Source organism: Megalobrama amblycephala, linkage group LG1, assembly GCF_018812025.1.
Source record: "Megalobrama amblycephala isolate DHTTF-2021 linkage group LG1, ASM1881202v1, whole genome shotgun sequence".
NCBI lineage: Eukaryota > Metazoa > Chordata > Actinopteri > Cypriniformes > Xenocyprididae > Megalobrama > Megalobrama amblycephala.
The window spans coordinates 26,351,786-26,377,044 of NC_063044.1; the positions used below are offsets into that span (position 1 = coordinate 26,351,786).

The following is a 25,259-nucleotide window of genomic DNA, read 5'->3' on the forward strand; positions in this document are numbered from 1 at the left end:
TTTGGCTGAACTAAAGCCTTTAAGAAGCAGAAGACACAGGCAAAAGTCTCCATGTCCTCCTCATTTAATCTCTGTCTCCAGGAGAAAAAATTGTGACATTAAAGAGATCTCGGTTGTGATTTTTCTTTCCTTTGGGTTTATTTCATCCCTAAAAGTATGCATTCACTTGTTGCATGTTGTTGTGCAGCAACTTAAAACTAATGGAATTCAACATTTGTTTTGTTCAATGTACCTCAGACGTGCTATGATAAAAGTTTCTGAAAATTTTAAGACCATCCATGGACTCATTTATATGCTTAAACTTGCATATGCACACAAACATTGTGATCCAGAAGTCTCTTTCTTCAGCCACAGATCAAAGTGCTTCCTGTCCCCTCCTAAATGAAGTCATCTGGAACAGGATAGTGAATATGGCCCTGCCAAGTGTCTGAATGAGACTGTGCGCTATGGAGAACCAGGTGAAAACTGAAGAACAAGGCTTGCGGTTCTGCATCCCTTCACCTGCTCCCACAAAGATAAGGGCGAGTGGTGATCAAAGGATCAGGGGCTGCTATCACCTTCCGGATATCCCACAAACAGATGTTGCACACCTGGGGCATGTTTAAATAAAGCAGTTAATGTCACTATTGGCAGTGATCACAAGCTAAAACACAGGGTGAAACCAGCACCTTGAAGCAAAAAAAAAAAAAAAAAAAGAGTTTATTTTACTTTCAAAGTTTTTTATAGAGTAAGATACAAGAACAGATTCACTGCACAAAGCAAAGAATATTTTGAAAACATAATAATGTGCAGTCAAGTACAGAGATTTGAGTTCCCATTATTGTGACATATTTGGCAGACCAAAAGTTCGGAATAAATACAATTTATTTATTTATTTATTTATTTATTATGTCTTTGAAAGCAATCTGCAAGGTGGCTGCATTTATTTAATTAAATAAACATTAATATTGATAAATATTATTACAATTTAAAGTAACTTTTCTATTTGAATATATTTTAAAATGTAATTTATGACTGTAATGGCAAAGCTGAATTTTTATTCTTCAGTGTTCAGTGTCACATGATCCTTCAGAAATAATTCAGAAATCATTTATTGTATATTGCCAAGCTCCAGTCATTGGGCTGCAAGTGTTGTCTTTAGGGATGTCAGGATGGTTTTTTCTTATTGGAAACATAATTGAAAGCAGTTTTGTTTCTTTATCTATTAACTACATGGATTAGTAAGTGAGATACAGTGATTTACATTTTATCAGTTCATGCATGATCTACATGAATGTTATACAGTGATGAATGATTTGTCTAATAAATATTTGGCATGACAATATACATTTTTACACTTTAAAAACACATTTTACACATTATACAGACTGAAAAGGAGAGGTCCAAGGATTGAACCCTGGGGGACACCACATCATAGAGGTCCATTTAAAGTTGCCTGTGTTCTCACAGTAACCCCTTCCTTCTATTTATGACCAAAACCTACTAAGTATCAAAGAGTCAAACACAGTTTCCCAAGTAACGTTTTGATTTAAATAATTTATTTGACTTGTTAAAAACATCCTTCTCAGTGGCATTGCCTCTAAATGTTGCAGGAGAAGCAGGGTGCAACAAAACATCTGTGAATCTTTGAATTAATATGAAATGTTCAACAGATTAATCCAAAATACCAGAGGTGTAAAGAGTACCTGAAAACCATACTTGAGTAAAAGTACAGATACCTTACGGTGAAAATGACTCCTCCACCCAATCTCCTCACTTCTAATTCTATCTATTCTTACCACAACCGGGGGGAGTACTCTGAGTTCAGGCCAAAACTCTGAGCTCGGAGCCCTCCCCCCAGACAGCACGCTAAATACGCATATCTTTACTCTATTTAATTATATGTAAATGTGAATTTGTGAAAATGGATAAATAAAATAATGTTAAGTCAAATTAAATAGTCAGTCTACTTGCACTGGATGTGCTGGTTTTGGCCTCATCACCGGCTGCAGTCATGACCTCATCTCATAAATCAAACACCTGCGATTCAGAAAACTACCCGCTAATGCAAGTAGCCTTGTTGTCAAGTTCAATGCTCTTAGATTGTAATAGCACTTCTTTATAGCAGAAACAAACTGCTGCAGAAAAAGTTAGGTGTCATGCAGAACATAATGTGTAATTGCATTACTCATCCCAAATGTATTGGAGTAAAAATTACATACTTGTTCAAAAATGTAGTCAAGTAGAGAGTATAAGTTGCTAATACCTTTGATACTCAGTACAACTACAATGTAGCCAAAAAAAAAAAATACTTATGTACAGTAACCAATTACACTTACTCGAATACTTCACACCTCTGCAAAATACTTCTTTGGTAGTTTCATTTTTGTAGTTGTGTAACCTATTTTTCCCATGTCCAAAGATTCACTGAAGTGGCATCATTTTCTTGTTATCATTTCTCTGATATAGCCACAAGACTTTATGAGAGTGCAGCTGCTTCCACAGGTGTCCCTCCATTATCATGTCATGGTTGGCATAGAAGATCAGAGGCTTCATGACCTTGTCAAAGTAATGGTCTGAGAAGTTTTCATAATTGTCTGTGATGAAGCCATATGCAGAGACCTGAGAGAGAAGCCAGCACACACAACATATATTTAGCAACACCTCTACCAATAGATATTGAGTTAAATATAACAATAAAAATCACATAAATAAGAAATTCAAAAAGATGGATAAAAGATGCTGAAGGGGTGTTGACCTGGTCACAGGTGTGTAAAGCAGTCAGCAGCATCAGAGCACCCGTGGTGGGCATGTACAGGTCTCTGAATTCATCCAGCTGTGGGGATTTCAGAAACCTGTAAATCAAAAATAGTATGGCATTACATTGAGCGAGAGAGAAAAAAAGTGACAAAATGATGTGTGTTGACTAATGCGTTGGAAAATACTTTCACCTTTGAGTCACATATTGAATGAAGGATGGATGGATCATCTTGAACTGATGCATTTCAGGATTATATCCAAAAAGGTCTGAGGGACTGTTTTAATAACCAAATAAACTTATTAAAGAAATGTTAAAATAACAATTCAATCACAAACTCTAGAAGTGGTAGAATGCCTTTTAGAATTCCAAGTCAGTGCAATTCAATTAAAGTAGCAAACGGAATGCAAAAATAATAGTTTAAAATTAAGGAAGCAAAATAAAACCTGAATAAACTGTAGAGAAATAGGTGCTATCATACAAAACTCACATTACCATTTTAAATATGAACAATATACAGTACAGTCCAAAAGTTTGGAACCACTAAGATTTTTAATGTTTTTAAAAGAAGTTTCGTCTGCTCACCAAGGCTACATTTATTTAATTAAAAATACAGTAAAAAAACAGTAATATTGTGAAATATTATTACAATTTAAAATAATGGTTTTCTATTTTAATATATTTCACAAAGTAATTTATTCCTGTGATGCAAAGCTGAATTTTCAGCATCATTACTCCAGTCTTCAGTGTGACATGATCCTTCAGAAATCATTCTAATATGCTGATCTGCTGCTCAAGAAACATTTAATGTGTACAATTGTACAAAATATTTGTGTACAATATTTTTTTTTCAGGATTATTTGATGAATAGAAAGTTCAAAAGAACAGTGTTTATCTGAAATCTAATCTTTTGTAACAATATAAATGTCTTAACTGCCACTTTTGATTGATTTAATGCATCCTTGCTGAATAAAAGTATTAATTTCTTTCATTTCTTTTCAAAAAAATACAAAATAAAAATTCTTACTGACCCCAAACTTTTGAACGGTAGTGTATAATGCTACAGAAGCTTTGTATTTCAGATAAATGCTGTTCTTTTGAACTTTCTATTCATCAAGGAATCCTGAAAAAAAAAGTACACAACTGTTTTCAACATTGAAAATAATCATAAATGTTTATTGAGCAGCAAATCAGCATATTAGAATGATTTCTGAAGGATCATGTGACACTGAAGACTGGAGTAATGATGCTGAAAATTCAGCTTTGCATCACAGGAATAAATTACTGTCAAATATATTTAAATAGTACACAGTTATTTTAAATTGTAATAATATTTCACAATATTAATGTTTTTTATTGTATTTTTAATTAAATAAATGTAGCCTTGGTGAGCAGACGAAACTTCTTTTAAAAACATTAAAAATCTTAGTGGTTCCAAACTTTTGGACTGTACTGTATGTTTGTCATATAGTGTGAATGTACATTGATGTCATGTAGGTTGGCCATTTATTAGCCTACCTTACATTTCAACAACAAAAGTACATTAAAATTTTATATATACTTTTTTTTTTTCTTATTTTGGGGCATGAACTTGTGAAATGTGTCTGACCAGAAAGGAAAAAAGTATTTTAAACATCAGGGAATGAATAGCCATAATTAAACATTGTAATTATTGATGTTTTCGCATTGTATGTTGGACTGTGTGACTGTGTTGAATTGTAGGTCAGTACATTCCTCTTCCTGTCATTCCAGTTTAAATTCCACCCTGAACTGAAAGAGAGGCAATTGTTATAATAACAATAATAATATGAAATTTGCCCCACCCATGGCATTTGTCATCTTTACATATGATAGCTACTTTACATCTATGTTTACATATGATAACGACTTTTAATCAACTGGTGTTCAGGTCACATGAGCCAGCTCCTAAACTGTGAATTCTGCTCAACTCCAATTGTAGGAGTAATGCACCATCTGCTGCTCATTTTGTGTGCTGCAAGGTTCCTGCAAAAATTATAGGTCACGGACAAAATCTTATTGTTACACCCACCTGTCACCTTTATCAGGTCCGGAGGGTACAGATACACCCTTGATGGCAGATGCCACCATCGTGTAGTCTCGAGTTTCCGCAGGTATAAAAATATATCCAATGCCCTGTGGTAATAACGTCTAAGACTTAATTATTTAGCACTGAAATTCAACAGTAAACCAGCAGAGGGTAATGTTTCGATTCAAAAAATGTCTAAATTGTAAACGAGAAGGTCTATTACCGGGTCACGTGGCACCCTGTCGAAGCCGTCTTCGTAATAACCAGCCAAAGAGTTCTTGAGGGTGTTCGTGGTGAAGCCGTAGAAAGACGTCTTTGTCCCAACATCATCTTCAAAACCTTTGATTATTGCCCCATTGACCCTAAAATAAGTAGAATTGTTATTATTATCATGATTGTGCTATCATAGCTGTATATCTATAGGGTACTAATCCAACTGATAATCTAAAGAAAACAAAGTCAGAAATGAAGTAGGGCTGCTTCTGAACGTGACCAAAATGCCATTTGGGGCCATTTGGGTTTTTTCCCCTAACATTTGATATCATATTTCAGGATATTTAGTTCTAATAATTGGTTTACTGTATGTGAGATCAGTGGTTTTCAAGTGGTTCTCAGCCCTCCAGGACTGAGTCATCATCATGTTTATCTAGGTCTGAATTGAATATGGCTATATTGTATGTTTTAATGGATCACGCTACAAACATAACGATCTTATAATACATGATGCATTGCTGTGTCTGTTATCCCATAATTCACACTTTTGGACACTTTTGCTTTAATGGACATTAGACAACACTGCAAAATCAAGCTGTTATATTCATATATTTATTGTCCAACATTCCCAATTTTTCTAATGCATGTCCTTAATTTATATGTTGGTATTAATTCAGTGTTTATAAGCCTTTTAAAGAATTTTAACTGACTGGGTTTGTTTTGTGGAAAAAGTGGAAGACTTGAACACAAAGTGTGTAAAATAAACTGTAAAAAGGATTTGATGATCACTAGTGATAGTATTTTATTCTGTGTCGTCATCATTCAGGTTGGATTTTAGCTTTAATGTACATTTTTTTTTAACAAAGCAGCTGATATTGCCATAGAAACTAGTGGACTGATGACTCGCTTTCACCGAAACGAAAGGGACGCAGGGACGCTGCCGGGCGCCAGTGTTGCAATGGAACGTTCTATTGAGTGTCGCTTCTTGTTAGTGTATATTCATTGGTTCGGACACCCCTGACCTAGGCATACTGAAAAAAGAAGAAGAAGAAGAAGAAGACTGGCCCAGAGTCTTGTAGCCATGAACTAGCTGACTTTACAGCTAACAGCCAAAACATTAGCACTAACAACTTGCATGAAAAATCTACACAGACACACAATAAACATCATTTAACTTTGACAAGTTTAACCAAGGGTTAATTGGGAATTGCCGAGAAAAAAAGGGAATTGCCGAGAAAAAAAAAAAGTTAGTTTTATATCAAAATGAGTTTTTTCTGCTCTAAAATCTGCTGTATCTGCCTCAGGGCTCTACTTTCTCACATGGAATAAGGACTAAACTGAACATGTGTGAAGTAAATCAGGTGATTTGTACCTTGTTCCTGATTGGAGAAATTGGAAGTGTTACAACCCGTGTTACAACCATCCCCGGCCCCCCATGACATCGCTAACTACTGGCCTGGCATGAATTATACAGCATGTTTAGTCGTTTTTGCATATCCATGTGAACGGGGATTGTTTTGACAATGTTGTCATCTGTCTATGAAAAACGCAAAGAAAAATGTAAACAAACCCTCAGGCATAGGAAACACAGGATCAAAGCACATGCAAACCCAGCCAAAGCAAACACAAGGACAGAATTAAAAACATACATTTAGCTGTTAAATTGACTACTGTTTTATACAGAATTGTTCTATAGTCTAAACAGTATTTCACGAGTTCACGCTTACAAATAATCAGATAGAAAATAGTATGCGTAGTAGTATGCGTATTTGGCGTGCTGTCCGAGGAGAGGGCTCCGAGCTCGGTATTTTGGCTCGAACCCAGATTACTCCCCCCAAAAATTGCAAACCAATGCAGGACAGCAGCCGGAACATTACTGATGACCCCCAAAATTGCCTTGCTTAGGCTAAATGTGCTGCTAGGAGGGTTAGTAAAGGACCGGTAGAGTTATCGTCATATGGATGAAGACATTGGACAGCGTTGAGCTCCTGCGGGAGCCGAGGCGTCATCACTGCTGCGGCAGTGGAGGAATTAGCCAGAAGAACTGAGCTCCTGCGGGAGCTGAGGTGACGACACTGCTGCGGCAGTGGAGGAATTGGCTTGAAGAACTGAGCTCCTGCGGGAGCCGAGGCGACATCACTGCTGCGGCAGTGGAGGAATTAGCCAGAACTGAGCTCCTGCGGGAGCCGAGGAGACATCACTGCTGCGGCAGTGGAGGAAATAGCCAGAAGAACTGAGCTCCTGCGGGAGCTGAGGCGACATCACTGCTGCGGCAGTGGAGAAATTGGCCTGAGGAACTGAGCTCCTGCGGGAGCTGAGGTGACATCACTGCTGCGGCAGTGGAGGAAATAGCCAGAACTGAGCTCCTGCGGGAGCCGAGGAGACATCACTGCTGCGGGAGTGGAGGAAATAGCCAGAAGAACTGAGCTCCTGCGGGAGCTGAGGCGACATCACTGCTGCGGCAGTGGAGAAATTGGCCTGAAGAACTGAGCTCCTGCGGGAGCCGAGGAGACATCACTGCTGCGGGAGTGGAGGAAATAGCCAGAAGAACTGAGCTCCTGCGGGAGCTGAGGCGACATCACTGCTGCGGCAGTGGAGAAATTGGCCTGAAGAACTGAGCTCCTGCGGGAGCCGAGGTGACGACACTGCTGCGGCAGTGGAGGAATTGGCCTGAAGAACTGAGCTCCTGCGGGAGCCGAGGCGACATCACTGCTGCGGCAGTGGAGGAATTAGCCAGAACTGAGCTCCTGCGGGAGCCGAGGCGGCATCACTGCTGCGGCAGTGGAGAAATTGGCCTGAAGAACTGAGCTCCTGCGGGAGCCGAGGTGACATCACTGCTGCGGCAGTGGAGGAATTAGCCAGAACTGAGCTCCTGCGGGAGCCGAGGCGACATCATTGCTGCGGCAGTGGAGAAGTTGGCCTGAAGAACTGAGCTCCTGCGGGAGCCAAGGTGACAACACCGTTGCGGCAGTGGAGGAATTTAGCCAGAACTGAGCTCCTGCGGGAGCCGAGGTGACATCACTGCTGCGGCAGTGGAGGAATTAACCAGAACTGAGCTCCTGCGGGAGCCGAGGCAACATCACTGCTGCGACAGTGGAGAGAATAGCCAGAGGAACTGAGCTCCTGCGGGAGCAGAGGCGACATCACTGCTGCGGCAGTGGACAAATTAGCCAGAAGAACTGAGCTCCTGCGGGAGCCGAGGCGACATCACTGCTGCAACAATGATAGAAAATTTCCGTTGTATTGGAATGATGGTATTAGTTGAGTTGGATATGGTGGCTTGCAGGCATGTGTGAGATAACGAGCTGGAGCTGAAACTAGCTGATAGGTGTTCGTTGGGTTTCTTTAATATGGAAGCGATTAGATGGGATGTAGTTCTTAAAAGCTTCTGATGACCAGCGACCAAATGTTTGAATCTGATGCTGGGAGAGGCCTTTTTGGGTGGCTGTAGTTGCTGCTCCTATGCAGAATGGATTGTAGGGTTCTAGGGGAGACAGCTTGAAGAATGTAGTTGAGAGAAGAGTCAAGGAGAGTTTTAAGTGGGTGGTTTATGGAAATATCAGCTCTGAATAATAAGGTACAGGGGTTGGGAATGGGTCCACATTCCAGGCAATTCTTGCCAACAGCTTGAATTTCTAAGAGGATCTGATGTTGTTGGCAATGGGGTTTGGTTCCAGGGCTCTAGCATTTGGTGGGATGGGCATCAGTATTGTAGTAGACAGGGTGAACGGCGTTTTGCTTATGGGAAAGTGCAAGGAGGAAAGAAAGGCCGGGACCGAGGCCGTTAGCGGAGGCAGCCTCACGCTCGGGTCGGCCCCTGGAGCCAGGGGAGGGATGAGGAGGTTAGAAAAGAGGGAAACTGAGAAAGGGAAATTGAGGTGTCTGGGCCTGCACCGTTAACAGAGGCAGCCTCTTGCTCGGGTTGGCCACTGGAGCCTGGGAAGGAACAGGGTGGTTAGAAAAAGAGGGAAGCTGGGGAAAATAGTATGTCTAGGCCTGCGGCGATAGCGGAGGCAGCCTCACGCTAAGGTCCGTAGTTGACACTGTAGACCAAAGACAAAAGAGAGGTAGGGTGAGAGATGGTGGGATGAAATGGCTGAGACGGCTGAGCTTCCTCCGCTAGTAGAGGCATCCTCACGTTAGGAGGGAAGGCATTCACCAAGAGGGGCAGGCATTGTTGGATGGTGTGCGGCGCCGGTGAAAGCCGCGGTGTGTGGCTAAGTGGAGGGAGGAGGAAAGTGGGGAATCTGGGGCACGACCCAGGCTTGCTGCTGCTGTGGCCTGACGCTTGTTTCTAGCACATGAATTGAAGATACAAGAGTGAGGATGTAAGATGAAAGACTGGCCTTGTGGAATTACTCGCATCATGAAGTTTAAGTAGCTGAGCGAAGATAGTAATTCCTGTTTAGAACGGTTTGGGAAGGTGGAAGCGAACATGAATGCTGTTTAGGAAGGTGGAAGCGAACATGAATGTCCTATTGATTCCTTATGCCTGGAAATTAACTGTATTCGAGTTAAATCCCAGAAATTCAATGGACATGGCTGGACCCATCGTTTATCCGGGGCGATTGGAAACCTGGGCTCAGCGAAACAGTGCAGGGCCGAGATAGATTATTAAACTTTGTACATATTCTTATTTTCTCAGAAGCAGCCTGAAATCTTTTAAACCTGCATATATTCGCCTCTGACACAATGGTTTGATACTGTAAATGACAGTACTGTTTGTACCATCATTGCTGTTTGATGATCATTCAACATCAAACAAAGTACAATATGATTTGGATGATCCTTGTTCTTTAACTGTTGCTGGTTTGAGTCACAAGCACCTTCATTTAGTGAAGCTCAAAAGAGACCCATTTGTAAAAGACAGAGCTTTGCATAATAAAAATGTGCACCTTGAATTTATTTAATTGTTTTCAACAACCGCTAACATTTAACCATGGACATGCTGCTTGTTTAATATTGTTTATTTATATTTATTATATTTTCCATCCAGACCTGGAAATTACTCAATTCCATACTTTCCAAACTGTAATGTAATTAGTTTATTCATTGGTTATCTGTCTATGGTTTGTTAAGTTACTTACAGATTTCTGCTCGTTATAAAACAGACGAAAAGGGAACGGTAAGATTTATTTAAATGCATCAAAATAACGATTTGAAAAGAATTTGTCCTACCAGTCTCTGCGTCTCCAATAGTGAAGCTGTGGTTATACTTCGAAACAGAAATACATATTATGACTAATTTTCTAAGCGATTTGTTGATGAATCGCAGGATAGCGATGACAATAAGTTCTGAGTTTAATGAATCTATGCGACCGTGCGTGCAATCTGAACGTCATAGGCTACGAGCATATAACAGCTGATTGAGTGTTTAAACCACAAGCGGCACGTTAATTAGAACGGCAAACTTTACAGAAACAGTTTAAAACGTGAATTCCCCCGATCAGCATTGATACAGATGTCATAATGTGGAAATTAATTCAGGGACGGAAAACGAGAAGGATTTTAACTGTGCTTTTACGGGGTTGAGCCGATGGGGAGTAAAGTCCGAGTTGGCTGGGATTTAATCTGCGCTGCGGCGCGGCTCTGGCTTGCTGAAGGCCTGCTGCGGCGGCCTGATGCTGGAACAAGGCCCGTTCCTTTGCGGGAAGAGGCGGCATTGCCCGAGACTCGAGCTTGGTGCTCGAATGCCTTATTGTCCATTTCTTTATGGCAGGAATGATAGAATGAGCAGGACTAGGAAATACACGGAAGGAGATCGCGGATGTTTCGACCGCAGTGACGAGAGTCGGCCTCGGCGTCTTGGCATGCGGGGACCCTTTTGTTTGGGCTGACGCCCCCCCGAGATGAATCGGCGGCGGTGTAATTGCTCCTAGTAAGGCCAGAGGATCGGGCAAAGAGGACGAAAGATTCTTCATCGGACACAAAGAGATTAATTTCGGACATGGTGGGAACTTAGGGCGGGTCAGATGCTGTCAAACTGTCGAGGAATATGGGTGAGTCGAGCGTGTCTTATATATATGCTTTCACTCGTGCTGATTGGGTAGATATGTTGATTACTGATTGCTGACAGCTGGCCGAGATGACGTGATGATTAGTCAGATTATTTGAACGTTGCTCCTCCCGAATTTTGTTAATAAAACATCATTTAATGCAATTGCATTAGAAGTAGGCTAACTGTAAAATCCCTTACTTTACTTTTCAAGGGAAAATTAAATGACAGTAAGTAATTACTTACTAATGCATATGGTTTTAAAATGTTTTCCCAAAAGTACTATTTATTCTTATATGTATAAAAGCTTACTTCAAAATAAAGGTTCTTTATTGGCATTGTGGTTCCATGAAGAACCTTTAACACCCATGGAATCTTTCCATTCCACAAAAGATTCTTTATAGTGAAAAATGATTCTTCAGCTTATTAAAATGTTCTTCACACTAAGGAAAAAAATGGTTCTTTGGGGAACCAAACATGATTGTTCTATGGCACCCCTGCAAAAACTCCTTTGGAACCTTCATTTTTAAGAGCACCTATAAACTGGGGTGGTCGAAATTATTTTAACATCAAAAGATTATAGACTTCATCTTAAATGTTCACTTATGAAATGGAAATAAAATAAGAGGAATATAAGAAGGCAGCTCATTTGCTTTTCTATAGAACTCACAAACCTGAAAACATAATCGTGACTGTCTATGACTTTCCCCTGCTTGGATCCATTGAGGATACCTCCGTTACCCACCACGGCACAACGCACACATGCATCTGGCATTTTCCGCTCAAACAGATGACTGTTTCCAGGATGTGAAAGCAGAGAAAGAGTCTTGCCTATTTCTGGAAAAAAAAGAAACTTTTATGTTTTTTTTTTTATTTCCCTGTTTGTGCTGCTTTAAGCGATTGCAGTGAGGGTTTACCGTGGTAAGACTGGTTCTTCCAGCCGTAAGGCAATGGTTCATTCTGGAGCTTTTCCCAGTGTGAATGAATAAAAGAATCACGCCACTGCAGAACAGGCACTAAAAAGCTGAAATTTTTTTTCAGACTGTTTTCCTTCTTTATGATATGTCTCAAAGAGCAGGCCGGCACCTCTTCTTCAGCTGTATCATTTACAATCCAGCTTACTTCTGTAGCCCTGCAGAGAAAAACATAACAGAAAGTCATTCTTTCAAGAGGGGAAGAGGAAATGAAGGAATATATAAGAAAATAGGGTATAAGCAATAAATACAGAAATGTACAAAAACTAAAGGACATGAGTCTTCATCTGCAAACCACTCAAAATAAAAATGTAGTAATGTAGTGCAGTAAAATACAGTACACTTTGGCATACCATACCCCATTTCCATACCATTGCATACCAATACATATCCCTGTATTATGGTAACCTTTACCTTCAGTTACCCTTCAAATGTTATGACACAGAGTTCCATTGCATTTCAGCACATTTAGAAGAATAGCAGAAATTAAATTCATGGTTCAAATCCACATTGTTGACTTTTGAAATCTGTTGAAGATTCCATCTCAGATTTGTTTTATTTGGGACCTGGCAATGAATAGTCACACAGAACCTGATTTTGCCAAGTACAACATGTTTCTGGATCAACATCTTTGTCTTTGTCAGATTTGAGAGACAAGTTTACAGTTGATGTCAAGTTTAGGCTTACAACCAGGGTTAGGTGCTTCTACGTCAGTGTTATTCACCTATCATTTTCTTTTGATTTTACAGATAAGTTATGGGTAGGGTTAGGTTTAGGGGTAGAAATGTGGTTAGGACAAAATCTTCAGACAAGAATGTTGTTCCAGGATCAACAAAACATGTTGACACAGGAACGTGTTTAAAGGTGCCCTAGATTATGTTTTTAAAAGATGTAATATAAGTCTAATGCTGCGTTCACACCGAACGCGTCTGGGCGTCTGGGGCATCTGATTTACATGTAAAGTCAATGTAAACGCGCGTCTAGGTGTCCTGCGGCGCGAATCGGCAAATTGAGTGTCTGACACCCAAACGCCCAAGTTGAAAAATCTGAACTTTGCCGTAAATTCGTGGCGCGTTAACCAATCAGGGACTCTGCTTTGGTAATAACGTGTTTATGATGTGATCAGTGGTGGAGACCAGAACAAAGATGTCACTGTGTGTGGCCACCTATGATGTGTCATCATATTTTTATCGAGACAGGAATAAAAAGGACCTTGCCTGGAAGAGAATAAGCGAAGAAATCGGACAATCTGGTTAGTTGTAAAACTTTTTGCATGATTTTAGCAGTTGATACTAGCCCACCTTCTAGCTAGCAAAAGTCGGCCGGCATAACCGAGTTAAATTGCCGCTACAGGTTTCCAACTGACGAGATTATGTGTTTATTCAGAGGATCTGTGCAGAAAGAGATGAAAGCCCCTCCAATGACGCAAATTCGCGTCTGAACACACTTTGTTTAGTCGTGCGAATTGAGAGAATTTTACGGCGTCTGACTTCAAAATTTGACGCCCCAGGCGCGTTCGGTGTGAACGCAGCATAAGGTGTCCCCTGAATATGTCTGTGAAGTTTCAGCTCAAAATACCCCATAGATTTTTTTTAATAAATTTTTTTAACTGCCTATTTTGGGGCATCATTATAAACGCGCCGATTTATGCTGTGGCCCCTTTAAATCCCGTGCTCTCCGCCCACAGAGCTCGCGCTTGCCTTAAACAGTGCCTTAACAAAGTTTACACAGCTAATATAACCCTCAAAATGGATCAGTGGACGGCATGCATGCGTCGGATTATGTGAGTATTGTATACTGTTATATTGTTTACATTGATTCTGAATGAGTTTGAGGCTGTGCTCCGTGGCTAAAGCTAACATTACACACTGTTGGAGAGATTTATAAAGAATGAAGTTGTGTTTATGAATTATACAGACTGCAAGTGTTTAAAAATGAAAATAGCGACGGCTCTTGTCTCCGTGAATACAGTAAGAAACGATGGTAACTTTAACCACATTTAACAGTACATTAGCAACATGCTAACGAAACATTTAGAAAGACAATTTACAAATATCACTAAAAATATCATGATATCATGGATCATGTCAGTTATTATCGCTCCATCTGCCATTTTTCGCTGTTGTCCTTGCTTGCTTACCTAGTCTGATGATTCAGCTGTGCACATCCAGACGTCCTGCCCTTGTGTAATGCTTTGAACGTGGGCTGGCATATGCAAATATTGGGGGCGTACACCCCGACTGTTACGTAACAGTCGCTGTTATGTTGAGATTCGCCTGTTCTTCGGAGGTCTTTTCCATGTACTGAACTCTTGTTATTTAACTATGCCAAGATAAATTCAATTTTTCATTCGAGGGCACCTTTAACTCTGCATAATCACAATGTCACATTTATATTTTTGTTACAAAATAACAAAGACATTAAAAATTTGCGTCAGTGCAAGTCATTGATGTTTGGGGTGGAGGCTATGAGGAAACAGTATGTGGATTGAACAATGGCATACAGTTAAAAACACAAAACTGAAATGAGGTGTTTCAACACATTTGCCTCAAGGTTAAAATCAAAGGATTGAGGACACATCAAATCAGAGTGTAGCAATCATTACAACATTTACTATATTTTAGTTATTATGACTTGAAATCTAGCCCTTAGTTAAACCACTCATTGAAAAGATCGGGTGGATTTTGTGGGTCCCTATAGGTGAGATTATGAAAAATAGGCCCCAGTGGTGTGAAAATACTTATTTATTGCAACAGATTCAACTTTAAGTACATTTGACATCAAGGTGTGGTGAGATGTCTGTGAAATTTTGCTGAAAAAAGTTCATTGTCTATTTTCAACAGTGTAGGAAACGGTTCAAACAGAAGTTACTTTCAAATCAAGCAGCTTTCTGTTAGTCAACATAGTGCATTTTCGATTCATTCCTATGGAAGTTGAGCTTCACGCTCGCGCTGTGAATTGTGGGATTGATGGCTCGTTTGGCTCTCGAGGGAGCAGACTGCATTCATTATGATGTGTTCGCTGTGGGAAGCTCCACATGCTTGACTCTCTCTTGAGGTTCTGTACTAAGCGGCAGGGCGGGATCGATTGTGGGGATGGTAGGCAGAGCATAGGGAGGAGCCTAACGGCAGCTTTCCTTTTTGGGCTTCTCCTGAAATGCTGTTTTCATGTCAGTTCCTGAAGCTGCTATGTGGCCACCGCTTCCAACCGGACTGATTAATGTGAATTCTGAGGAACAGTTGAGTTCGGTGGTTTTAATAATCTGACTCTTCCGCTGTCCCGCATATGAGTTCGTGAGCCTTTTATTCCTTCTATATCTCCACAATGAGGTTTTATATTTATATTCAGCTCATATACCTCTCCCATGTATTCAAATTATTCGCATGTGGAGAGAATGTGTGAGCAATGATACAATGCCTATAGAAAAACATCATACCCCTTTGAAATAGTTATTTACAAATTTTGCCTTACAACATCAAAGTATCGAAAGAAAGAGCAACAGTACTGAAAAGTAATTAAAAAAAAAAACGGAAAAACTAGAATAAAAGGGTTGGAAAAATCATCAGTCCCCTGATTTAGAGCCGTCTTTTCCTTTAATTACAGCCATTCATCTTTTTGGATATGTCTGTACTAGCTTTGCACACCTAGTTTGGGGAATATTTGCCCATTCTTTCTTACGGAAGTTCAGCCAAATTCTGTGGTGAGCTGCAATAGACTGATCTCTTCAAGTCCACCCACAGATCGGATTTAAAGGTGCCCTAGAATTAAAAATCGAATTTACCTTGGCATAGTTGAATAACAAGAGTTCAGTACATGGAAATGACATACAGTGAGTCTCAAACATTATTGTTTCCTCCTTCTTATATAAATCTCATTTGTTTAAAAGACCTCCGAAAAACAGACGAATCTCAACATAACACCGACTGTTACGTAACAGTCGGGATCATTAATATGTACGACCCCAATATTTGCATATGCCAGCTCATGTTCAAGGCATTAGACAAGGGCAGGACGTCTGGATCTGTGCACAGCTGAATCATCAGACTAGGTAAGCAAGCAAGAACAATAGAGAAAAATGGCAGATGAAGCAATAATAACTGACATGATTCATGATATCATGATATTTTTAGTGATATTTGTAAATTGTCTTTCTAAATGTTTCGTTAGCATGTTGCTAATGGACTGTTAAATGTGGTTAAAGTGACCATCGTTTCTTACTGTATTCACGGAGACAAGAGCCGTCGCTATTTTCATTATTAAACACTTGCAGTCTGTATAATTCATAAACACAACTTCATTCTTTATAAATCTCTCCAACAGTGTGTAATGTTAGCTTTAGCCCGTTAGCCACGGAGCACTATTAAACTCATTCAGAATCAAATGTAAACATCCAAATAAATACCATACTTACGCGATTAGACATGCTGCATGACGAACACTTTGTAAAGATCCATTTTGAGGGTTACATTAGCTGTGTGAACTTTGTTTACGCTGTTTAAGGCAAGCGCGAGCTCTTGGGGCGTGGAGCACGAGATTTAAAGGGGCCGCATACCCTGAATCGGCGCATTTATAATGATAGGCAGTTAAAAAAACTAATAAAAAAAAATCTATGGGGTATTTTGAGCTGAAACTTCACAGACACATTCAGGGGACACCTTAGACTTATATTACATCTTTTGAAAACACGTTCAACGGCACCTTTAAGTCAGGGCTCTGACTTGGTCACTCAAAGACATCCACCTTCCTATTCTTCATCCATTGTGTTGTTCTTTTGGTTGTATGTTTAGGATCATTGTTGTGTTGAAAGGTGAATGACCTGCCCATCTTTAGGTGTCTAGCAGATGGACGCAGGTTTTCCTCAAGAATTTGGATGTAATTGGCAGCACCCATTTTCCCTTTTATCCTGACCAATCGCCCAGTCCCCGCTGAAGAGAAACACCTCCACAACATAATGCTGCCACCAACATGCTTCACGGAAGGTGTGGTGTGCTTTGTTTGCTTTTTGCCAAATATAGCACTTGGAGTTCATCAGACTGTAATAATAACTGCAGCAGTGCTAAACTTCTCACGGCATGATATAATTAACAACACAAACTATCAATGTATTAATCAAACTCACTGAGACTGCAGACATTTTTTTTTTTCACACATCATTTATTATATCCATGTATGTGGTTAAAGTCAAATCATATTTAACATTTAATTCGCTCAGGCACTCTGTCCTGTCTTGCCTGCACTCGAGATGGCGATGGGAGCTCCACTGACAGTCTTCAATCTTATTGGTTGTCGCTTTCAAAATTCGCTGCTGATTTGCAAGGTTTAACTTTTCTGAACTTGGTCGTCACTTGATCTGTCACCATCAGTCACTGTCGCTTGTGTTGCCGGAAGTCTCCAGCTCTTCATTGAAAATGAATAGGATCATGTCACCCTACGGTGGTGTGAATGGGGCTTTAAAGGTGCACTGTGTAAATTTTCATGGTGAGGTTGCAAATTGCTCAGTCCACCACTCACCCCTAACTTTTGAAGCACATAGAGAAGCTACGGTGGCTGACACAGGACAAAGATGTCATCGTCTGAGACACCAGAGAGTAGCCAGACAAGCAATGAGGTTTCTTCTTACTTCTAACAAAGAATGGTCTCTTCTTCTAATAAACCAGACGACTACTACTACTACTACTTCTTCATGTTTAGTCAACGTAGTGATGATGCAAGCCACTGCTAAAAACACCAATGAAAAAGAAGAACAAAAACATAGTGACGAAACACGCTCTGTAGAGCATTTTGCCTTTTAGGGACACGGTGGCGCAAAATGTAAGTGGACCCGCGGTAGAAACGGCTCATAACAGTGCATTATGTAAGGTATTTATACACCACTGATTATGCGTTATGCTTTATCTATGTCAAAGTTTTTGTATTTTTTGGTTTTCAAATGCACTTTTATTTTAACAATTGTTTTAATTTCAATAACAAATGTTCTGTAGTAAATTCCCAGTACACATAGTAGTTTATTTTCAGTAATGGTTTTGATAGTTATAGTTTAGTTAATTATTTTTTTTTTATTTTTTTTATTAAAACTCTATTACTATTTCGTTGTAGCCTGTTTGTATGTATGTAGATATCGGTTACACTTTATTTTAAGGTGTCTATGTTACACTGTAATTATACATTTAAGTACTGAGTATTTTTAAGTCACTACATGTACTTACTATAGGGTTAGGATTAGGGTTTAGTTTAGTTTAGGGTTATTTGCATGTAATTATGCATAATTTATAGTTATTACTATAGTAACTGCATGTAACATATAACAATGACACTGTAAAATAAAGTGTTACCTAGATATCTTTTTTTATATTTTAATTCATGTTTTAGTTGTTACAGTTTGGGAAGGAAGTAACAGAACTTAGACAGTTTAAATTTTTTCTGACAATCATGACCTTTAAGATAAGAAGGCATGTCTGCTTTATAGTCACAAAGGCATGAATGCGCTTTTTATTTACAGGACACAAAGAAACAAAGCTGCCTGTGGTTCCAAAAGTTTACATAAAATACAGAGGAAACAGTCATGCATGGTGTCCAAAAAATTTGCTTGTGAACTCATTTGCATGGGAGTACAGTGGGTTTGAACACTGGAGGGTTGACGTGTGAAGTGTTTTAGTTGAGGTATTTTTTGCAGAGTGTTTTTTTTTTTTTTTTTTTTGTAGCTTGCCTAAAACCGACACATGTAAAGTTAATTAATGTAATTAATTAATTAATAATTAACTTAATTCCTTGTTTGCATAGGATGGATATGAAGTATTTTATATTATTTTAGCATCTGGAATCTTTTCAGTTTGACAGTTTTCTACTTCAAAGTGCCATGGGAAGTCTAACTTCACTTAACTTCACTTGTGAGGGCAGCGGATATCATGGGCCGCCGAAACTTTAAAGCTCTTGATTCTACTTTATACTTGCCTTTTAAGAATGTACCTGTCATTGTAGCATTTGTTAAAGCTGTTGTTACAGGTATGGTTTAAAAGACTTAAACTAAAGGATTAAAGGGATTTGATGGTATTAAAAGGGATAGAACAGTAAACGTTCCAGCGGCCAGTTGCATACACTGCTCAGACTAAAAAGTTAGTCATCTAATTTTCCTTTTCTTTTTCAGGACTGGTTCTAACTTTTTACAGTCACATGCCACAATGTTGAAACACAGTCTTAACATAGTGGCTAAGTTTATGCAAATGGCCCCAGGTCTATTTTATTTTAAAATAAGCACACATTCACTCTTATTCAAGTCTAATTTGTAAAACACACAAATAGTTTTTTTGTTTGTTTGTTTTATCACATTCAGTTATGAATTACATGAATCATGTGAATAATAGCATATGTTCAATTCAAAACAATGCAACTTCATTAAAAAAGTTGAGAAGTTTGCATCACTGGATATTACTGTTGGTTGCTGAACATTTCTTTCATAAAACATTTGTCAAATATTAGCCTAAATGTTTAGCTACTTATGGCCATTTACACGACACGGTTTTCAACTAAAAATGGAAAACTTTTTATGCTTTTTAGCCATTCATTCACACGACAACAGCGTTTTGAGGGCCTGAAAACGCAAACGAGTTTCAAAGTGCAAGTTTTTGAAAACAGTACCGTTATTGTCTCTGTGTAAACTACAAAAACATGAATTTGTGAAAACGGTGACGTCATGAGCATGTGTATTACGTGTTTAGTCTGTAGGTGTGTAGTGTTTCTTTACAAAGTGACATCGCCAACTACTGGCCTGGCATGAATAATACAGCATTTTTAGTTTTTTGGGGATCTGTGTGAATGGGGATCATTTTGACAAGTTTTTCATCAGTAGATGAAAAACGCAAAGTAAAACCTTTTCCGTTTTTGCTACATCATTGTTGTGTAAATGTACCCTTAGTTACCATGCACTCTTTCATTGCTAAAACTAAAGCGTCTCGTTGGAATTCATACTCATCTTCTGTTAACCATCTCAATTTTTTTGACATTGACGAGCATTGTAAGACCACTAAGGCAAACCAAAAAAAAAAAAAACTTTGAACTTGACAGACCTTTTTCATCCCCTCACAATATAAATTCCTGGTATAAAGAATTCAATTTTCACTAGTTGAAATGCAAATTCTTGATATCTATAAATGTATTTCATCATGTTTAATTTGGTATTTCTGATATCTAGAAATGGATTTCAGATATCAATAATTAGGAGAGTAATTTCAGATATCTAAAATAGCTTTCTTACTAGTAACAATCACATTACAGATATCAGAAATTAACATTGTGACAATCAAATTACTGATAGTAAAAAATGAAAATTTGCACAAGTAGTGATTCAAATGTTGATCTCAATAATAGACATTTGCACTAGTAACCACATAATCTATATATATTTAAAAAAAAAAAAAAAAAAAAAAAAGATTTGTACTTGTAAGGATTGTATTTCTCATATGTCAAACTAGAATTTCAATTAATTATTACAGAAATTAATTACTGATATCTGTAATTATATTAGAATGGCAGCTTATTGTGATATTTAACTAGTGCAAAAACTGAATTGTTGATATCAACAATTCATATCCTTGGAATGATTATAAGTCAAAATGGCTTGCCATTGGTGACTATCTTTGTTTTCAGCAGTAGCACTGCTGGCATCATACGACATTTAACAGGTGTCTTCTCGCTATGTGACTAAAACCGATGTTTTAAAATCAGTCTTTTAGCATACACTCAAAAAAATTAACTTTCACTGTTGTTAGTTTCACTCAAACCATCCTTGTTCACATTACTTAAAAAACTCATGTAAGTACATGAACGTAATTTAACTGCGATGTTTCTACTAAAATTGAGTATTGTCAGCTTTACTTAGTAAGTGTTTGTTCAGTCTCAGCATGCTTTGCAAGGGACTGCATTAAGAGAGTAAATTTAGGGATTAAAGTGTTATTTTATGTGTTTTTCAGTAAAGGGAAAGATGTTGTTAGTTTATGTTAGTGTTTAATGTTCAGTTATGTTGGACATTTAGAGTAGTTTCTGTAATGTTTTTGAATTTTGTGGTTACCATCATGCAGAAGAGGCTGTGCGCACTCATATACACGTGTTTATTCCTGCTCTCAATTCAATTGAGTTTGTTCAATTAGTTATTTTTTGAGTGCATTTTGATATGTTGTATCCTTTTTATTTAAATGATTATTCAAAAAAAAAAATGTTCACCTTATGTAATCAACATAACATTAAGTAAACTGCACATATAAATATTATGTAACAGTGACATTCAAATGATTTGTATTTACTCAAAGAAGTTTTGTCAGCTTTACTTGAATTTCTTTTGTTCATTCAACTAAATAGTTTTTTGTACAAATTACTCAATATTGTTGCGTGGAACCACTTGACACTTATTTTTTAAGTAAATCCAACAATTCATTTTTTTGAGTGTATGAGACAAACGCTGATCTCTGTGCCCCTGGAAGAAAGTGTGTCTGTACTTGCCTAAGAAATGTGCTCCAGTCCCCTGATGACATCAATCCCAGCAGATTCCAGTAGATAAAGCAGACGCATACAGCCATAAAAGAACTAAGAAACCACAGTTTCATGTTGCGACCGCTCCATGCGCGATAAATGCATGAAAAGACAGAACATGTCCTGTTTGGATAAGCAGGTGAGCTCTTCATAATAACAAGCAAACGGTGGCCTTTCACTGAACAATTATAAACCCCTCCACGTACATTTGAAGCCTATAAACAGTTGTACAACCAGTTTAACAACACACGTGGTAATTTGTGGGAAACAAAACAGGAAATTGCATGTCACCTTTGAGTTCTAAATAATCTCCACGTGACAGTGTGATGCACTACTGGAATCTAATGACAAAATGAGCCTCTGAATGATCTCAAAAACATTTGGACTTTAGTTGAGATTCAGGTTCTCTTGGTTCCTGATATTTTCTCCATTCTTCATGTGTTACCTTTTACCAAGCAGCTTTCATACTGTTGACATCTGTAGGACATTTAGGACAGTTTCTGTATTACTAAACAGTTCAACATTTAAGTATAGCAATGCTCAAAAGTTAAATGACATAAAAGCCTGTGTGCTTTTTGTGTCAAACTATACTCAAGGCAGACTGTATTAACATGTGACATACTAACATAACATCCAGAAAGGTAAAACAGTGTGAATCTTGTGTATGTGAGGCCATTTTCTATAAACAAAAGTCATAAATAAATTAAAATTAGTTAGAAAAGCTCAAAGCTTTTACCTTTTTACCTCACTTTACCTCATGATACACTAAAAGTATGGTCAAAAGTATGAGTACACCCACTTCTGATATATGACACTGGTGTAAACAAATCTTAATGCTAGTCATACAATGACTGCCACGATGGCTGTGTAAATCCAAAAGGCAGAATACGTGACGCAGAGTGAACAATGCAAGGACAACTTTTAATACACACTGAGAAACTACACACATGAACCATTAACGACACCAAACAATGAACAAAAGAACTGATGGTTTAAATAGACAGAAGAAATGATTAATGGAACATGAGGTGCGTAACTCAAACTGAAACCATGTGAACAAATGAATAACACGAATAAACAGTGAAAGGGCGAAACCATGCAAACAGAACATGACAGATCAAACTGTGGACACGAATGTGGCAATGACATAGAGAATTCTGTGTGATAGTTATGAGACGTAATTAACATTATTTTCATTTGTGTCATTCCATAGATTTGATGACTCAGTTAATTACCATGATTATTATGTAAGCAATAAGCATGAAGAGTGCCTGCAACCCCTTCAGCTGTGACATATTCACGCTACAGCACTGGTCACCATGATTTTGCCAAGTAAGACATGGTCCTGGATCAACATCTTTGTTGATCCTGGAACAACATTCCAATCAACCAATCAGATTTGAGGGACAAGTTTACTGTTTCTGTCAAGTTTAGGCTTGCAACCAGGGTTAGGTCCTTCTACATCATTGGTCTCACACTAAAACTGCACTACTATGTGCAGAGCTGTGGCCCTCCAGGAATTGAGTTTGAGACCATTGTTGTACATCAATGTTATTCACCTATCTTTCCCCTCTGATTTTAGGGATAAGTTATGGGTAGGATTAGGTTTAGGGGTAGGAATAGGGTTAAGACAAAATTTTCAGACTGGGATGTTGTTCCAGGATCAACAAAATATGATGATCCATGTCTTATTTGGCAAAATCACGGTGACCTACAGCACCAGCCTCGAGTACGTTATTGATTTTATAAATCATGTTCATGGATGCAATTCTTAACATTACTGTAGTTTGAAGCAGAGCAGGACTGAGTGTTGTTGGAGCTGAACGAGGAGCTGGAGCGATTGAGCAACACGAGCAGCGGAGCTTTTATTATGACACAGTCTCACAACACAGCTCTGTTTATCATATTAGATACATTTTAGTGTGTTGAAAATAATGTTATAACGTTACTCTGTGCATTCGCTCGATGGCTGCTGTGAGACACTTGTTTGAGACACACTGCAGTAAGAGATCGATTTTAGAATATCATATTAAATGCTGGATGGCTTGTGTTGATAAATGGCATGCAATTTTAAAACATATTGTATGATGGAGAAAATGCTGTATTACCGCTATTAAAAATAAAGCTGTATCTGATTATGCTATGTTAGCTACTTCACAAAGTAGTGTTTTTCTCTGAGGCATGGTAAAGCATGGTAGATTTAAACAATATTACTAAACATGTTGAGCTATAACAATAATTAGTTTTCTGTCTATAAATATAATAAAAACAGTTGTTCCCTTGTCTATTAACACATGTAAATATTAAAGCATCTTTGGTGTTTCCATGGTTTCTACAAAATAAAACCGTAAACCGAGGGTAACGCGGGTATGACGCAACTGACAGGCGACTCCTCACACGTCCCAGAGCCTTGGTTAAAATTGCAATTTTCTCATGATTTACAAATAGTTGGAAACATTTGGGATATTGTAAGTACTCAAGTGAACAAAATATATAACACTGGCCTAGTGGTTTTTGGACATTTTACTGCAAAATTCTTACATATTGTGTTGGAGTATTTTATCCATCCTTTAGAAAACAATTGTAGAATTTGTTTGCTTACTATAAAAGCTAGAAGTGTCGTGAGGCCCTTTCGGCCTATGTAACTGTAAGGGTAAAAGGGTAAGCCTCAGATGCGGAGCTGGCATCTCACTTTGTTGCTTGACAATAAAGTTAAATACTTCTAAGACCTGGGACTTCGACTCTGTGAGTTTTTCTGAGACCTGAAACTTCGACTCTGCAAGTTTTTCTTCAAGACCAGATCTGAAGGGACAAAGAAGCATCAAATCTGCCACGACAATTGCACCTTTAACTGTTAAAAGGACAAGATAATACATCGGACATTTAAACAGATTTTTTATTATGAACATAGGACTGACCTGAAGGAAAAATGTTAAATCTGAATGCAGGTAATAAACTCGCTCGATCTTTTTCTCACAATAATCTTTTACATAATTCAGTAAGCTTCAATTAACAATATTAACTGAGAACATACAGTTTACGTTGCTAAGAGTGTTTGCTAAGGGTGTTGTGTAGTGACAAAGACTATAGAATAACACAAGACGCGTCACTCGTTTTTTTTGAATGGGAGAAAGAACAACTGTGCAAGGCGCAATATGGCGGAATAAGTCCCACCTTATAAATAAGAGCCAACCGCCAATTGGTAAAGTCAACGTGCTACTGTAGCGGCAGAAGCTCCGGTTCCAATAGAAACAGTCAGACGCATGCCTCCGAAATGAGACACAAGAGATGCGCACTTTAGGACTGTGCATAGAGTAACAGCTAACTTAATCACGTGTGGCACCTCTCAGCCTATCATGTAATGGCCTCTGGTCTCCTTTCTTGCATAGCAGCTGCAGCGTTAGCATTAGCCGTTATGCTTTTTTGGCTAATGGTTGCAGGCTTGTTATCTAGTGGCTTTGCTTTTACTACGGGGCTGTTGAATGCTCGAATCTGATTGGTTGACCGTCGTTCTAAGGGGTGCAATTCTTTTCAGGAAAACACACAGCTAAAGTAGTTGCCGCTTTTGACGGCATTGCAATTCCATATCACTTCGCCAAATGCCATTTCAGTTATTTCAATAATTCCTACAGCCTACAACCACAAAAGAAACAAAACCCACAAATGACAATGACCGAGCAAAATTGTTGAATGGTTGCTTTTGGCATTAAATGACATACAGATACAATTAAAATATTACATAGAACTGTCACATATTATCGACTACGGCAA

The 25,259-nt window shown here is 38.5% G+C and overlaps 1 protein-coding gene across 1 annotated transcript; it reads right to left on the reverse strand.

The window, feature by feature from the left end:
- Nucleotides 1–869: 869 nt before the first annotated feature.
- Nucleotides 870–21,735, reverse strand: st6galnac2 (ST6 (alpha-N-acetyl-neuraminyl-2,3-beta-galactosyl-1,3)-N-acetylgalactosaminide alpha-2,6-sialyltransferase 2). The gene is made up of 8 exons (XM_048186715.1): nt 21,459–21,735; nt 11,910–12,124; nt 11,667–11,829; nt 5,008–5,146; nt 4,788–4,891; nt 2,931–3,014; nt 2,738–2,834; nt 870–2,601 (listed from the first exon to the last, which is right to left on the reverse strand). Exons 1-8 carry the CDS (start codon nt 21,638–21,640, stop codon nt 2,404–2,406), a joined length of 1,182 nt encoding a protein of 393 aa, XP_048042672.1. The 5' UTR covers nt 21,641–21,735; the 3' UTR covers nt 870–2,403.
- Between the last annotated feature and the right edge of the window lie 3,524 nt (nt 21,736–25,259).